The following is a 17753-nucleotide window of genomic DNA, read 5'->3' as shown; positions in this document are numbered from 1 at the left end:
GCATTTAGTTTCATAGGACTTCAACAAATAAGGTGGGAAGTAGGGAGAGGAGAGGAGAAGAAAGGTTCATTTTAGGCAGGAAACACTTCAAAAGCAAAGACATGGGAGATGGGGAAGACAAGATTAGTAAGAGGAGTATAAGAGGCTAGAGTAATTTAGCTGTTCTAAGTTAATTAAAATATAATCTTGATGGAAAGGAATAAAAGGTTAGAAAAGTAAGATGGGGGGCAGCTAGGTGGCGCAGTGGATAGAGCACCAGCCTTGAATTCAGGGGGACCCAAGTTCAAATGTGGTCTCAGACACTTAACACTTCCTAGCTGTGTGACCCTGGGCAAGTCACTTAACCCCAGCCTCAGGGGGGGGGGGGAAAGTAAGATGGGGTCTCCAATTGTGAAAGACTTCAAATGTTAAGGTCTTGTAAACAAAAGTTTTATCACTGAATTTTGTAGATAATGGGGAACTATGGGAGAGGGGCAGATCTAACCATGTTCTTTCCAAATTTGAGAACATTGCAGTGGTACTCATCTCTAAGCTCTTGGCAAAAAGAAATTAGATGTGCATAATTTTCCAAGCATAGCCAATATATGAATTTGTTTTACTTGATTCTACTTATTTGTTATTAAAAAGAGGACTTTTATTTTGGAGAGGAGAAGATGGAGTGTCGAAGAGTTGGTAGTTAATGGTAGTGTAGTGATGAAAAAAGATAAAGAAGAAAAAGGGAAGTATCAAGGGAAAAAATTATTTTAATCCATGGACAAGAACAGAAGGAAATTCATAGAGGTTGCATAGATGTAAGGCAATTTTGTTACAATCTTATCAAATTTAATATACACTTTTTAAAGGCCACATAAAAGCTTACTATTTCATAAATACTCCTTTTTTGAGTCTATTGAAAAGTTCATGTTTGGTGACATTTGCTAAGTTTACATGTAAGGCGCTGTTCCTTTTAACCACAGACTTATCTGCCAAAAAAAGGACAAAAAAGGATATTTCTATGGAGAAAGTGTTTTAAGACAGCTCCAAGGATCTTAGGGGAAAAAAAAAAACACTAGTTCTCACAGAGATGTGCTAAAAGAACCTGTTTGAATTTAGCTTCAGTCATCATGAGGCACTTTGGTCCATTATCAGTTCATTTACATATGATAGCTTTCAGAGTTTTAAAGAATATTGTTGAGAATCTGTAAAGCAAAAAAGTGTTTGAGGGCTATAGAAAAATTTGCATATTCACTCTGCAAGCTACACCTGGATTTTTGTTTTTTGATCCAAGTTGAAAATGCGCCCCTACTAATAAGAAGTCTCTGATTTGAGGTATTAGAAGGTGCTGGGCAAGAGAAGAATCTCAAGATCCTCACCTCGAGCACATTCTTCTTGCTGGACTTGTTTTTGGTGGCCCAATTGAGGGTAGCTCCTCGAAGGTCTACAGTGTACTCTGGAGTATGCGAAGTAGATGGCTGTCTCTGGAAGAAATGGGGAGGAAGTATTTCCATTGAGTTCTCCTTATCCCTTTTATTCCCCCAATTTAAATGAAACTTCCAAAGCGAGAGAACAAGAAAGAATCTGGCAAAAGTCCTGTTTAGTCTTACAAAGATTAAGCCATCTAGAATTCCTTAGATATACTGAAGGGATTCTGACATTGGAGGAATAAGAAGCTTTTTGTACATGGATCCCATTCAACTTGCTCTTTCAATATGACTTACTCTCAGCACTCCCCAAGCTCTTCTCCCACAACAGCATGGTTTGTTGTTCTTCAGTTGTGTCCAACTTTTTATGGCCCCATTTGAAGTTTTCTTGGCAAAGACACTGGAGTAGTTTGCCATTTTTTCTCCAGCTCATTTTACAGATAAGGAAACTGAGGCAAACAGGATTAAGTGGAATGCTTGGGATCACATGGCTAGAAAGTGTCTGAGGCCAGATTTGAACTGAGGTCCTGAATCCAGGATTATCACTCTATCTACTGAACCACCAATAGTGGTTCAGTATATGTACTTGAATGCAAGAAGAATCGATCCCACAGTAGTAGGATCTAAATTTCTTTCCATTTCAAGATGGAAAGAACATTAACGATCACTAGGTTCAACCCCTTTACTTTTACAAATAAGGAAATGAGGCACCAAGAAACTAGTGACTTGTCCAGGTTGCACAACTAATTAGTATCCATCTTGGGTAGAATCTGAACCCAGATTGTCCTGACTCCATATTGAGTATACTATTAATTAAGGGTTCTTAACTTGGAGATTATAATTTAAAATTTTTTTAAAAAGAAAATTTTATAACTGTATTTCAATCTGATTGATTGGTATTATACTTCTAGGTATTTCACATGATGCATTTAAAAACATTATTCTGAAGAGAAATTCATGAGCTTTAATCTACTGCTAAAGAGGTTCATGACACAAAAAAAGACTATCCCAATCAGTAAACATTTGTTGAGCACTTAGCACATGCCACACACTATGGTAAGCAATGGAGATATAAAGAAAGGCAGTCTATTTTCTGGCAGTTATGGGAATTATGGGCTATGTCTGGGATTTGCTTTGTCATTTTCTTATTCTAGTAATAAAGCCTAATCTCATTCCTTGTTCACCTTGGATTGGAATTCCTAAAATCCAGTGGCTAATTCAGGGGGTGTTTATGTTTTAGATAGTCCTCGATCTTCTAGTCTTATTAATCTCTCTTCCTATATCCCACAGTCCCTCCCTGGTTGGGGGAGTACAAAGGAACCATAGACCTAAGAGAAATGTATAACTGAAGGTTATTCAAATATCCCTTCCCTGCAACTGGCCACAGCATCAGACCATAATTGAAGTCAGATCTACCTGCCTCAAAGGTCCAGTGCTCTATCCGCCTACCTGCATGGGAAACCGAGTTTAACTTGGGGGACCAGAGATTCCCATCTTTAAAGCCTTAGATAACCTTGGGATATAGAGGAATTAGCTGATGCTGAAGGCAGCCAGGTGGCACAGTGGATAAAGTGCTGAGCCTGGAGTCAGGAAAACTCATCTTCCTGAGTTCAACTTGGGCCTCAGGTACTTACTACCTCTGTGACCCTGGGCAAGTCACTTAACCTGTGTGCCTTAGTTGCCTCATCTGTAAAATGAACCAGGAGAAGGAAATGACAAATGACTTTAGTATCTTTACCAAGAAAACCTTAAATGGGGTCACCAAGTCAGACATGACTGAAATGATCAAATATCTCTGGGAAAGAATGTAGGGGACAGAGCCAATAAAATGAATAATAGTCACTGTCTTCTCCCTCCAATGAACCAAATAAATCATCTTTGTAAGGAGGATATAAAACACCAACGCATTATATTCCAGGAAATTCTTTCTCTTGCAGAAGGATGGCTTCCTCCATGTAAGAGAGAAACCTCACACTGAGGACTGGGTCCACGGGGGTAAAGTATAAGTATAAAGTATAACCATAACCCATGGTGAGGTAGGGCTCTTACCAGGCTGCCAGCAATGGAGGCCTTGGAATCCTTGAAGAAGGTCAGAATCCCTCCTTCTAGCACAGTCCAGGATGGGCTCCAGTTCTTCTTCCTGAAGAGAGATTGTCATCATCATCACTACTGACATTTATGTAACATTTAAGAATTTTCCTACATAATTTCACTTGAACTTCAAAACAATCCCATGAAATAAATGTGCTTCACATGAAGAAACTGAGGTTAAGTGACAGACTTAGGAATTATCAGAGGTGATATTCAAACCTACATTATCTCCTACACTGCTGTACCACTTTGGATACTCACAAGCTATAAACAACCTGGATGACCCTCCTCCCTCATCCGATATTCCCTCTAGTTCTGGTCCCTGGCTCTGCTAACTGAGCACTCTCAATTACCCCTGCTCACCGCAGACGTTTCCCTTTGTCCACTGTCTTGGTGCGATGAAGGACGCCAGCTTTATCCAGAGTCTTAGACTATAAGCATGTTGGGGGAAAAGAGATAAGGTCAAAAGCAGCTAGTGAGTAGAGAGAAGCACAGATTTCACAGCCTAGTCAGGCACTCTGTTCACGGAAAAAGGCACTTAAAAAATTATTTGAATGAATTTGAATTCCAGTGATAAAAACTACCTCCAAAGTCAGCTAGTCCAATCCTTGATGCTCCTCCTGCCTGGATATAACTCTTGAGAACTGGGACTGTCTTTTATCTCTGTTTTCTATGTCTGGCACATAGTAGGAACTTAATAAATATTTTATTAATTGAGCTGGAGATAGCTTTGTTTGGTAGGGGGAGCAAAATTTGGAATACAAGGATTTGCAAAGGTGAATAATGAAAACTATCTTTGCATGTATTTGGAGAAATAAAAAGCTATTATAAAAACAACAACAACAACAACAAAAGCAAACTACATTGAAACTTGTCTACTCCTTGGTGCTAGTTCAGCATCATAGAAACTCAGCTATTAGGAATTTCAGAAGTTAGCTAGTCCATAACTAAGAGGAATTTTCTCTTCTTGTTATTTAGTTTCAGTAATACTCAAAGAAAAATGCTGATATAGTTTGCCATTTTCTTCTCTAAATCATTTTATATATGAGGAAACAGAGGCAAACAGAGTTAAGTAATTTGCCGAGGGTCACATGGCTAATAAATGTTTTAGGGCAAATGTGACTTCAGACCTAGCACTCTATCCACTTCATGACCTAGCTGCCCCCAGAATCCTCTCTACCATATCCTTGACAGGTGGGCATCCAATCATTGTTTAAAGAATCTAGTTGTTTTTAGTGCCATATTTTGATTCTCATGTATGACTCACCCCATGTATGAAATTCTAGTAGAAATGAGAATAAATGATGAATTAAGATCATATCTTTGCTATTATTGTTATTTCTTACTCACTGAAAATGAAAGTATACCTCCCATTCTTTTTTAAGAAAAGAAATTTTGGGGAGTGCTAGATGGAACAGTGGATAGAGCACCAGCTCTGAAGTCAGGAGGACCTGAGTTCAAATCCAGCCCCAAATATTAAACACTTACTAGCTGTGTGACCCTTGACAAGTCATTTAACCCCAATTGCCTCATGCAAAAAAGAAAGAAAATTTGTATTAAATATTGTTCATTAAAAGCCTTTTTGTTTGTTTGCTGAGTTAATCATTTTCTTGAGATATCTGAAGTTCCCTAAATCTGCTTATCAAAAATCTAACATTTTTCTTCCTGATCTAATTTCTGCAAAAAGTTTTGTTCTACAAGATAACTATAGCTTCTGTCAAGGTTGTTCTCCAGTTATTTATTAGTAGCCAAAATGAGCATATTGTCCATTTGGAGATAACCATCATATCCAGTGACACAGACTGTGTCATTCTTGTAATTGTTGGACCAGTTCATTGTAGGGAATCCCCCAGATAAAACAACACCTCCATCTGACACTGCTGAGAGTCAGAGACTAATCATGAGTATGACCTATCAGTTAAGTTACATGTCTTATCCAATTATCACTAAAAAAAACACTAGTGGCAACTTCGAGTACATGCCATTTCAGGCCAACTAGTGTAGGAATTCAAACTGCACTACTAATAAGGATTTTATCTTGCAACTTATATGGATTGATGTATTTATACTGGCTTCAAGGAGGCTGATGCAAAACCAGAAGAAACTATTCAGGGCCAAAGGACGTGTGTCCTTTATGTAGGAGTATCTTAGGAAGGGATGGGGGCAGCATTCACTCTCCCATACTTTTGATCTGAGATCTAAGCTACAATTTATCTCTACAATAATGCATAAGCTTAAGTGAATCGCATCAGAATATGAATAGAACTGTGTCAGATTTGGAGTGAGGTTAATGTTTATCATGTAATTATCCCTTTGGAGAGTGTTAGGAGCTGAATGTTGGGGAATGAACAGGAGAGCCTAATCCCTACCTCTCTTACCCTTGGAATTAGAACAGGAACTCATTACCTCTTGAGAGATACATATGCACATTTGGAAAGCTCTCCAGGTAGAAATGGATGGAATAGTAACTATAATAGCTATTTTTTATGTATCCTTTAAGATTTACAAAGGGCTTTAAAAATACTCTCTCTTTTGACTCTCAACAATTTTGGAGTTAGGTGCTCCCGTTTTCATTTTGGAGATGAGAAAAACAAGGCAGACAAAAATTAAGCTTACTTGCTCGAGATCATACGACTAGCAAGTGTTTGAATCTCAAGTTTTCCTGACCATTTCGAGGGCTTTATAGTGCTATCTAGCTGCCATGGGGTGTTATTTACCACCAACTAGAGACCAATCTCCTGGCTCTCTGAAATGTCCATCATGGGGAAAGAGAGAGGGAAGTTCTCAATCTGAAGTGGAATCAACTTAAGGAGAACAGTTCCACTCCCATGATGGTGTAGAAGAGAGTATTTATTATCCTTGTCTTCTGCTCCCATGAGACAAATTATAAGTTTGAGAAAGATCATTGTTAAATAAAGGTTAGGGTGAAGATAGGTATATATGGAAACAGAGAGAACTTCTTCCTGCTCCTCAGTGTATAATTAAGCTCGCGCGCGCACACACACACATGCACACACACATGCGCACACGAGAGAGAGAGAGAGAGACAGAGACAGAGACAGAGAGAGAGAGAGACAGAGAGAGAGAGAGAGAGACAGACAGACAGACAGACAGACAGACGGGGAAGGATGGAAGGAGGAAGAGAGAGACAGGGGGGGCCCGGGTAGAAGCAAAGCCTAGATTGGGAAAGAGAGTTCGGAATTCCCCTGATAAGCATTCACTGCCTGTCCATCTTGTCACAGAACCCTGCAGGCTCTATTTCCCTAGAGAGCCCCTAAACCAACTCACTTTCTCCTGTGGAGGGCTGGCCAGTGTCAGGGAGTCACTGTACTGGTCGGACATGCTGCTGCTGCTTTGGTGGCGCCAGCCTGTGACAGAGACCTGGGGGGAGAAGACAGATGCTCAGAATCACTCACCTGCTCCCAGATGTCCATCCCTTACCTTCCCCTCCCCTGAGCCAGGGCCAGTACCTGGGGAAGCTCCCACTGGGTGGTGCTGTCACTGGGATTGTAGAAGTATGGTTTCCCCTGCTCATCCTCGGACCTCATCCACTGGTGAGGAAAAGTTCAATCAGTGACCACTGTGTGTTGGGGGTGGGGGGAGGGAAGAAGTTCTTAGACAGGTGAGCTTCCAGAAAGAAGGGTGACTTGTGTCTCTGAGGATGGCAAGGGGGAGGAGAAAGAAGGAAGGAGTGAATGAGGAGGAAGGAAAGAGAAGAAGGAAGAAAAGGCAAGAAAGATACTATTTCAGAAAAGAAAGTAGATGGCCATCGGAAAAGACAAAATAGATTTGGAGGAAAAGGGGGCTCCAGAGTAACATCTGAAAGAGGATTCCAAGAGAGCGTCCCCTTGCCCAGTGCTGACATACCTGCTCCTGTGTATAAAGGTTGATATAGAGCAAATGCCCATCTGGGGTGATGTGGCAGGACCAGCCAGGGGGCGTGTAGAGGTCAGTTGTTCTCCCTGGGGCTGGGGAGCCTGGGCTGGGGTTAGTGTAAGAGCTCCCTGGAGAGCGGTCTTCCTCTGGATAACACGTCAGCTCATCTGGATAATCTGCCTCTGGTGTTGGTGGCTGGAACAAAGCCCAGGTCAAGAATCAGAGCCAGGCTCTAGCATCTTGGGCGTTCTTTCCTATCCGAGGGTCTTCTACTCCCTTGGTCCTATCCACCACCCACCTTCCACCTCCTTTAGGAGCTCAGCTCTACCTCATGGCAAATCCTTCCCTCCCCAAGAACTTCCTCATCCTCTCCTCACCCTTTGGTCCATGGGGCTATAGGGAGCAAATTCTGTTTGCATCTCAGGAGTGGTGGACTCCTCCCATGCAGTCTCGCCAGTCAGGGGGTTGTAGAAGAACACTCTCCGGCTCTCTTCATCCCAGTACTGATCCCACTCAGCTTCAGGGTCCCCCGGGCTGCCCAGAGGGGATAGAGAGGTAGCTGGGCTAGATGCAGACTCAGGAGGCTCAAAGGGAGATTCCCAAGTGGTCTCCCCAGTGCTTGGATTATAATAATAGGGTCGTCCACTACCCAAGTCTGTGTGAGTCTCCCACACTGGGCTAGTGGAGGTAGGGGATGGAATTGGGGTAGGGGCTGGATCAGGAGGAGGAATTTGCTGCTGCCTCTCCACATTCACATACACAGGGTCCAGAGAACTCTCTACCTGTGAAGGCAAGAACAAGGGTCAGAGGTTATAAGAAATAGAAGAAAAAGCATCAGGCACAGTTCCACCTGCTACTGGGAAGGAAGAAAATCAGAAACCAAAGAAGAAGGGAGTAATCAGCTAAATAATCACCTTCTGCAGCTTTTGGTTTAGGCCCTATTCCCCTAAGGGGATTCTAAATTCTCTCACTTTCTCCTTGGGAGGGCTGACCACTTTCCTGAGTCAGAGCTGCATATAAAAAATATTCAGATTTCTGATAGAGCTAGATAAACACCCATAGTAACCTATCACTCTTACTATTTTCTCACTATTTTGTGTCCTTTCTCCCCCAACAGCCAAAAGTGAGAGCAATTTCAACTAATGCTTTGTAAACTCTTTAAGGAGTATCTTCTTTCCAGAAAGGAATCAACCCAACACCTATTTACCAAGAAGGAACTAAATACCAGGCACAGAACTAGGTACAGGGGATACAAATAGAAATCCAAAAGAGTCTCTGTCCTCGGGTATTATATTCTATTGGGGAAGGGGGTTTCTACATGTACACAGAGAAGGCTTCAGGTAGGTTGTATCAGGGCAAAATGAAGATCCAGAAAAAAATGCTATAAAAATAACTGAGAATGGGGGAGGGAAAATAATTTAGCTGGCAGAACAGAGAGTGATCTGGAAATGCCCCTTAGAGGGGTGCGACTTAGCTGGGGGTCTTGAAGAATGAATCACAAGGGAAAAGGACTGCATTTCAGGTAGTAACTGTTGGCAACAGGACATAAGTACAGCATAGAAAGTCAAGGCATAAGCGATTCCAGGTAAGATGTCTGTGTGAATAGTGGCAGAAAAGGTCAGCTCATGCATGTGATGTAGTGTAGCTCCTAGAGAGGATGTATTAATAACTCTAAGGCTACCTGGCTTTAATACTAAAGCTATCAGGCCTTGGGAATGCTGTAGTTTCACATAAAAGGCTGGCTGTCATAACAATCTGTTGGTCTGAGATAATCGAAGCCATAGAACTGGAAAATGCAGGCAATTCCATTTTTAAGCCAGAGAATTCAATATTCCTCAATTCCACCACTAAGACCACTCCTCAATTCTACCTCTAAAACATGAAATTAACATATCAGTGACATAAAGCACCTGATCTTTTCCCTATAAATCCTGGTTCTTTGCTAAATTCTTTCGGAATTTAGACTACTTTAATTGGTGTTAAAATTATAAACTTTGCCCCTTGACTTGGAGATGACTTGGAAATTCTTTTGAAACACCTCGCAACACCAGTTTGGAATCCCAACTTTTGGGGGGGTCTCCTTTGAACCCCATACATGTACCATAGGAAAGACTTAAAAATAGCACCAACGTGAATAATGATTAGAAAATCCAGAGAGAAATTACAGCAAGTGCTTTTATCCAACTTAGAACTGCACAGGGAAGGAAGGAAACAAGCATTTATTATGCACCTACTATGTACCAGCTACTTTATAAAGCACTTTACAAATTATCTCACAGTAACTCTTGGAAGATAGGTGTTATTATGCCCATTTTATAGCTGGGGAAGTTAGAAGTTAACTGACTTGGCCAGGTTCACACAGCTAGAAATTGTAATAGGTCACATTTGAATGCAGGGCTTCCTAGTTCAGGAAGACATCTTCCTTAGTTCAAATATGGACTAAAACACTTCCTAGGTGTATGACCCTAGGCTAGTCATTTCACCTTGTTTGCTTCAGTTTCGTCTCAAGAGTTGGAGAAGGAAATGACAAACCACTCCAATACCTTTGCCAAGAAAATCTCAAATGGGGTCATGAAGAATCAACTGAAATGACCAAACAAAAATAAACTTCCTGGTTCTAGGCCTACCACTCTACTCACTTCAATACCTAAACAGTCAGAAATCTAGAAAAGCAAGATAAAAAGAGATCCTTCCAGAAAAAAACATTATTCTAATCAAAGAAAGCAAGATAGAACCTGGAGCAGAGATCCTGGGCACTTGATCACTTCAGCACTATATATCTGGAGGTCAGAAGCCCTTAGGAATGAGATAAGCTCTACAATGATTAGAATCCTGCAGTTTTTTTGACCACAGAGGTAAATATGTGCTGATCAGATTGGGATAGTCTATTAGCTCTGAAAGTCCCCACAATTCTAACCTGAGATCCTCTAACATGAAGATCCAGTGCTGTGAAACCACAGAATGTGGGGAGTTGGGGGGAGGGCCTGAAACCAAGCAGAATTCTCAGCACTACCACACCAGAGGAAGTGGAAGTCAGCAACAGCAGCTAAAAGTCATTAAATTCAGAGCCAAACAACATGTGACTGTCCCAGCCAGGCACACAAATGAAGGAGAACCCAGTCCTGGCAGAAAGCCCTAATCCAGGAACAGAGATTATAGATATGAGCAAAAAGAACTAGACACTAAACTCTATAAATAAATACGATGGATTTGTGTATCTACAAGAATCCAATCCAGAAAAATAGTTTCACAACTGCTACAAGCAAAGCCTCTGGGGGAAAAAGAATTCATGATCACAAAGATTTCAAGAGTACCTGGGAGAAATGAAGCAAGAAATTTTAAAAATGAAATTATAAGAAGTAAGAGCTGTAGCGGGGGGGAAAGAATAAAGAGATCTCTGGCCCAAATGGCTACCTGAATGTGGACAGACTGCCAAATTTCAACAGACCTCATCTGAGAAAAACCTAAAAATTATATAAGTCCAAAAACTAATCAAGAAATCCAATAACAATAAACTATTGCAAAGTGAAGTGAACAAAACCAGGAGAATACTGTACACAGTAACAACAACATTGTACAGTGATCAACTATGAATGACTTAGCCATTCTCAGTAATATAATAATCCCAGACAATCCTGAAGGACTTGTGGTGACAAAATACTATCCACTTTCATAAAGAGAGAACTGAACTCTGAATGCAAACTGAAGCATACTTGTTCACATTACCTTGTGTGTGTGTGTGTGTGTGTGTGTGTGTGTGTGTGTGTGTGTGTGTGTGTAACATGGCTGATAGGGAAATATGCTTTATATGACTTCATATGTATAACTGATATATTACTTGCCTTCTAAAGGAATGGGAGAGGGATGGAAGGGAATAAGAGAATTTGGAACTCATTTTTTTTAAATGAATGTTAAAAAAGTTTAAATGTAATTGGGAAATATTTAACTATATATACAAATATATGTATGTATGTATATATGTTGTATTTAAAAAAAGAAACTATGTTTTTTTTTTTTTGTTTTTTTACCTGAGAATTATACCCCAAAAAAACCCAAAAATCTGTGGGCAATAATCAAGCAATTATCAAAAATCCAGTATCAATACAAGTAAATAATGCTGAAATACCAACTAGAAGTCAAAAAGACAAAGTCAAATCTGGCATTAGATACATTCTAACTATGTGATCTAGGCAACCTTTGTTTGTCTTACCTCATCTGTAAAAAGGGAAATTTTTTTAGGTAGCACCTACCTTGCAGGGTTTTTGAGAGGATCAAATGACATAATAATTATTAAGTGCTTAGTACAGTAAACTGGCATATAAGAATGCACTATATAAACGTTAGCTATTATAAGTATTAGTTATATAGCTTTGCATTAGGAAGCAAAGGCTTCCCTAAAAAATCCCCAGAGTGACTAGAAATATACAGCAGTGATCTTGGAAGGGATGTGGAGAGGTTAACCAAATTGGACTTGACAGTGCTAATACTGGGATATTCCAAGTACCCAAGGCCCTTCATATTTATCACTTCATATGAAAAAACAATTTGTTCAGCCATTGTGCAATGATGGGGGTCTTTGTGGGCACCAAATGGCTCTGAAAATTCAGTGCTCTGAACTACAAAAATTCGGGGGAAGCCTAATCTTGGGAGATAGACATCAGCATAGGAACCCAGGTAGACGAGGTTATAACAAAGATGGGTTGACCATAGAGCCCCAAAATACAGCAGAAGGTAGCCCTGGCATTTAAAAGTCTCATTTAAAATTTATAGGCTGGAGATATGAGTAAACACAAGAAGATACAGACAACTATACAGGAAGATAATGAATCCAGAAATACACAAAAATACAACCCAGAAAGAAAATAATTCAACAACTGATGCAAGGTACTTATAGGGAAAAATGGATTTCCACAAGGAAAGCACAAATATTTAGAATAAATGAAGCAATACATTTAAAAAATAAAATAAAAACTTTGGGGGAAAAAATTGGAAAGAGAATAATGCTTAGAACAGGAAGTGGCAAACCTCACCCAAGTAATAGATTCTTTGAAAATTACAATAGACCAAATAGAAATTAATGGCCCTACCAGAGAGAGAAAATATCTTGAAAAAAAAAAGAAAATGTAAGGTATCTGGTTAAAAAAAAAAAAAAAAAAAAAAAAAGCAAGTTACCTAGACAAAAAGGTCAAGGAGAAGTTATTTAAGAATCCTTGGACTTACTGAAAACTATGGCCAAGCAATAATTCAAGAAATCACAGATTAAAATTACTCAGATTTATTAGAACCAGAGGGGGCAAAGATAGAAAAAAAATCAAGAATATTTATCTCCTCAAAGAAAGAAAAGAAAAAAATCTCAGGAATGTTATAGCCAAAATCCGGAGCTTCCAAGACAAAGCAAAAAATAATATCAGAAAGAATTAAAGAACCAAGGAATCAATCAGAATCACACCAGTCCTGGCAACTTCCATCTTCATAGAAGATCGTGGAATGTAAGAGAGGGGAGGGAAGGGGAAAAGGGGAGAAGGAGGGAAGAAAGGAGAGAGGAAAGGAAGAAAGGGGAAAGAGAAGGGAAGAGGGCGGGGGGGGGGGGAGAGAGGAACAAAGAATGAGAAAGAGAAGAGAGAGAGAGGAAGGAGGGAGGGAGGAATAGGGAGAGGGGAAGAAAGTAAGGGAGAGAGGAGAAGGAGAAGAAGAGGGAGAAGGAGAAGAAAAGGGAGAATGAGATGGAAAAAGAGAGATTTACAACCATGAATAACTTAACCTGAAAAAACAGAGTATAATTTTACAGAAGGCAGAAACTAGGTTTTTAATGGAATTGAGAACTTTCAAATATTCCTGATGAAGACATCAGAGCTGAGTAGAAACTTTGAAACACAAACACAAGATTCAAGAGAAATCTAGTAATTGAATAATTAGAGGGCTTATGATGATTAATGGCAAACATTCCTTGCAGAAGAAGGAAGCAAATATCTTTTCAGAACTTCAATACTTAGTATTGAGAGAGATAGTTAATAATAATAGAAGGCTGGGGGAGTGGGAAGTGAATTGGTTTTGTTCTGAGAGTTTTAAAGAGAGGAAAGTAAAAGATTACATTCATGTATAAAAAAGGAAGAAGAGGGTGGAACTTGTTACTTCTCACAGTCAGGATATACAAAACAGAAGAAGGGGTGGAGTAGCAAGGGTCAATGAACCTTACAAAAAAAGTTCAAACACACACACACAGAGAGAGAGAGAGAGAGAGAGAGAGAGAGAGAGAGAGAGAGAGAGAGAGAGAGAGTTTGGTAAAGAAATACATTAAGTTACAGGGGAGGGGATTAAAGAGGAAAGCTAATACTGCTGAAAGGATAGTCACAAGCAAAACAAGATTCCAAAGTAGTAATTAAAATGGGGGAAAAGAAAATAAATGGAAACTAAAAAACGGAAACTGGAGAGTTTCTAGACAAACTGTGGTATGTGAATTTTACTGAGCTGTAAGAAATGTTAAAAGAGATGATTTTAGAGAATCCAGGGAACTTATAACTGAGGCAGAGTGAACTGAGCAGAACCTGAACAATTTATACAGTAACATTGTATAAAAAGAAACACTGTAAAGAAAAGTAAAGAAAACATTGTAAAGAAAAACTGAAGAACTCTGATCAAAAGTAATGTCTGACACATCATCTGAGGTCGTTTGCTGAAGCATGCTACTTTAGGGATATGATCACAGTGTGGATTTGATTTGCTTGCCTATGCTTATCTGTTGCAAGAGATTTGTCCTTCTTTTTATAATTGGGGATGTGGTTAGGAGAAGGGAAAGTATCACTGATGATGCCAAAAAAAAAAAAAAGGAAGGCATCGAAATGGTTTTGAGAAATGTGGGGAATTTGGGGATTGGGAAATTCTTCTTGAAGACAGAATTTTAACTGAAACTTGAAGCCAAGAGGTGAATTTGAGAAGAGAAAGAATTGTAGACATAGGGAACAGCAAGTGAAAATGCCCAAACAGATTGTTTCATATAATCCTTTTTTTCTGTTCTATTTTGTATTTAGAAATACTTGTGGTGTGAGGGTTTTTTTTTTTTTTTTTTTGAAGTGGTGGTTAAGATTTAAGATTAAGATTGGAAAGTGAAAAAAAAGAAAGCTTACAAAAGAAGAGATAGAAAACTTTACCCAAGTAAATGGTGAACCTTATGAAAATAGAATGAAACAAATAGAACTTAATCATTCCACGAGACAACAAAAAACAGGACAAAGTCAAAAAATTAAAATTAGAATAACAAGTAAAGGGATACCTACAACAGACCTGGAAAACAGATATTATCATTTAGAAATCACTGTATTCCATGAAAGCCATTACAAAAAAAAAAAAAAAAGTCCTGGACTTTGTATTTCAAGAAATCATTAAGTGAAAATTGGCCAAATCTATTTGAACCAGAGGGCAAAGTGAAAAACAAAAGAATATATCAATTACTACTTCCTTTTAGGAGAATTATTGGTCAATGTCCTTAAGTCTTCCAAGAATTTTTTTTAAAGTAGTTTTTCTGATTCTGCCTACTTTGCTTGGCAACAATTCATCCAGCTCTTCTCAAGCTCTATGAATTTTTCATACTTATTTCTGATAACACAATTTGTTCAATGATAGTGTTATTACCTGTATGCCCTGTAAGAATCCTCGACTTCTCTCAGCATTGGTTCCCTCCCCTTTAAAAATGAGAGAGATGAGTGCCTCAAATCACTAATAAGAGAATTTCAAATGAAAACAGTTATGAGATTACATCTCATAATCATCAAACTGCCAAGAATGAAAAAGATGGAAATAATCCATGCTGAAGGAGTTGTAGAAAAGCATGTGGGATGAGGGGAACTAGTAGGACAGAATATTGTGTACTTTGTCAGATACATCTCTGTAGCAAGTTTGGTTGTTTTTTATTTTAATTTTACTTCTTTGTCACAAGGAAGGTTAATTTGAATAGAGATGAAAAATGACTGATATAAATGAAATGATATGAGGCATAAAGGCATAGAAAATTATAAAAACAAAGTTGGGAACACTAATACATTATTGGTCAAATTGTAAATTGACCCAGTTGTTCTTGTAAATAATATTTGATTAGTGAGAAAAGCTACTAAACTGTTTACAATCTTTGGCCCAGCAGATCTACTACCACACATGTACTCCAACGAAGTCAAAGATAAAAGACCGACCTCATATATGCCAAAATGCTCATAGCAACATTTTGTGACAGCAAAAAACAAACAAACAAACAAACAAACCTTAGAAGCACAGTTAAGTGCCCAACAGGGAACCTAGGTGGTACAATGGATAGAGGTAAAATAGGGGTAAGAAGGACCTAAGTTCAAATGTGGCCTCATATATCTGACTAATCAATTAAATAACAGCAACAAAAAAGTGCTCAACAATTGGAAATGATTGAACAAAATGTGACATATTTCAAAATAGTATGGAATTTTGTTAGTGTATTATGAAAAACATCAAAGGAAAAAAAAGCAGAGTGAAAAAAGCAGAACCAGGAGAACCTACAGGCAATGATGACAAGAAATCAAATAAAACAACATTTAAAAAGTAACTGAATTCAGAATAAATAAAATGACCAATATTGATTCCAAACAAAGGTCTGGGGGCTATGGTTATCAAATGCATCAGATGCAAATAGACATAGTTATATAAGGTCAGTTTTGATCGACTATATAATAAGAGACTGTTCTGACAGATGGAGAAGGAAGATCAATCAATCAAGTATTTATTAAATGCCTTCTGTATACTAGGCAATGGTCTAGGCACTGAGGGTACAAGTCCAAAAAATGAAACAATTTCTATTGATAATGAACATACATTCAGATGGAATATAGGGGAAATGATGATGATGTATTATTTAAATAGTTAAAATAAAATAAGTGGTTTAATAAAGACAATCTTGAAAGCTTCTTCTAGTTCTAAGTCTATGATTCAATAACCTCAGAAAGCTAGTAATCCTTGATGTTTACTCACCATTCGACACATTGTTTCCCACCACCATCCCCTCACTTTGTACAGAATGAATAGTAACATGTTCACTGACCTCTGACATCATAATTCCCAGGCAGAACTCAGGTAGTCAAGTCATAGAGAAGCAGGAGAGAGTGACGTCAGACATGAGGAAGAACTTACTGAGAATGAAGGGTTAGCTTATAACTATAGCCAGGGAATTCTTGCTTGAAAATTATTAGGAACTGGCTTCCCTACCCAATAAAAATTGAGGAGAATGGGAGATATAGTCAAGGGTTTCTATGTGAATGACTGAGACATCTAAAATCCCTGAGACTTCCGATGTGGGGGAGAAGGGATATCAATCAATAAGTATTTATTAAATGCCTTCTGCATACTACACAGTGGACTAAGCATTGAAGATACAAGTTCAAAGAATGAAACAATCTCTATACTGGCAAAGAATGTACATTCTAATGGAATTATAGGAAAAATGATGATGGTGTATTATTTATTTATCTTTCTCAATAGTATTTTACTTTTCCAAATACATGTAAAGATAGTTTTCAACATTCATTTTTGTAAGACTTGTGTTTCAAATTTTTCTCCCTCTCTTCCTTCCTTACCCCCTTCCCAAGATAGCAAGCAATCAGATCTAGATTAAATATGTACAATTCTTCTAAACATATTTCCACATTTGTCATGTTGTGCAAGAAAAATCAGCCCAAACGAGAAAAACCACAAGAAAGAAAAAACAAACAAATAAAAAAGGTAAAAACATTAATATTCGATCCACATTCAGTTTTCTCTCTAAATGCAGATGGCATTTTCCATTCCAAGTCTATTGGAATTGTCCTAAAGATGAGGTATTTTTAAAACAGTTAAGAAAAATAAGATAAAACAAGTAGTTTAGAAAAAGACAATGTCTCAGGCTCTTTCTAGCTTAGAGTCTATGATTATATTCTCTTAGTACTCTTTACTCCCTCAATTTTTAACATGTGCTTCCCTAGGACAGTGTATGAGCAGCTAAATGGCATAATGGGATAAAGCGCTGAGCCCAGAGTTAGAAGGACCTAATGTCATATTTGAACTTAGATACTTATTAGCTGTATGACCCTGGGCAAATTCACCTCAGTTTCCTCATCTGTAAAATGAACTGGAGAAGAAAATGGCAAACCATTCCAGTACGTTTGCTACAAAACCCCAAAATGGGGTCATGGAAAAGCTTGACATAACAGAAGAAGAAGAATGGAAGAAGGAGAAGAATGAGAAGAAGGAAGAGGAGGAGGAAGAGGAGAAAGATGAGAGTAGGAGGAGAAAGAGGAAGAGGAAAAGAAGAAAGAAAGAAAAAAGAATGTAAGCTCTTTGATGGCAGGAATCGTCACTAACTCAAAATTGTGCATAAAGGAGGCACTTAATAAA

General features: G+C 38.6%; 1 protein-coding gene across 1 annotated transcript in view; it reads right to left on the bottom strand.

Annotated features, from left to right (window-relative positions):
- ARHGAP27 (Rho GTPase activating protein 27) overlaps positions 1 to 17753 on the bottom strand; it is a 67292-nt gene that overhangs the window by 7841 nt on the left and 41698 nt on the right. Inside the window, 7 exon segments of the mRNA XM_074261018.1 lie at positions 1353 to 1457; positions 3450 to 3540; positions 3855 to 3922; positions 6780 to 6872; positions 6962 to 7042; positions 7359 to 7562; positions 7745 to 8149. Coding sequence (XP_074117119.1) covers positions 1353 to 1457; positions 3450 to 3540; positions 3855 to 3922; positions 6780 to 6872; positions 6962 to 7042; positions 7359 to 7562; positions 7745 to 8149 — 1047 coding nt within the window.

This window comes from Sminthopsis crassicaudata, chromosome 4, assembly GCF_048593235.1.
Source record: "Sminthopsis crassicaudata isolate SCR6 chromosome 4, ASM4859323v1, whole genome shotgun sequence".
Classification (NCBI taxonomy): Eukaryota; Metazoa; Chordata; class Mammalia; order Dasyuromorphia; family Dasyuridae; genus Sminthopsis; species Sminthopsis crassicaudata.
Note: the sequence above shows the minus strand (reverse complement) of the source record. Positions and strands in the feature narration are given on the sequence as shown.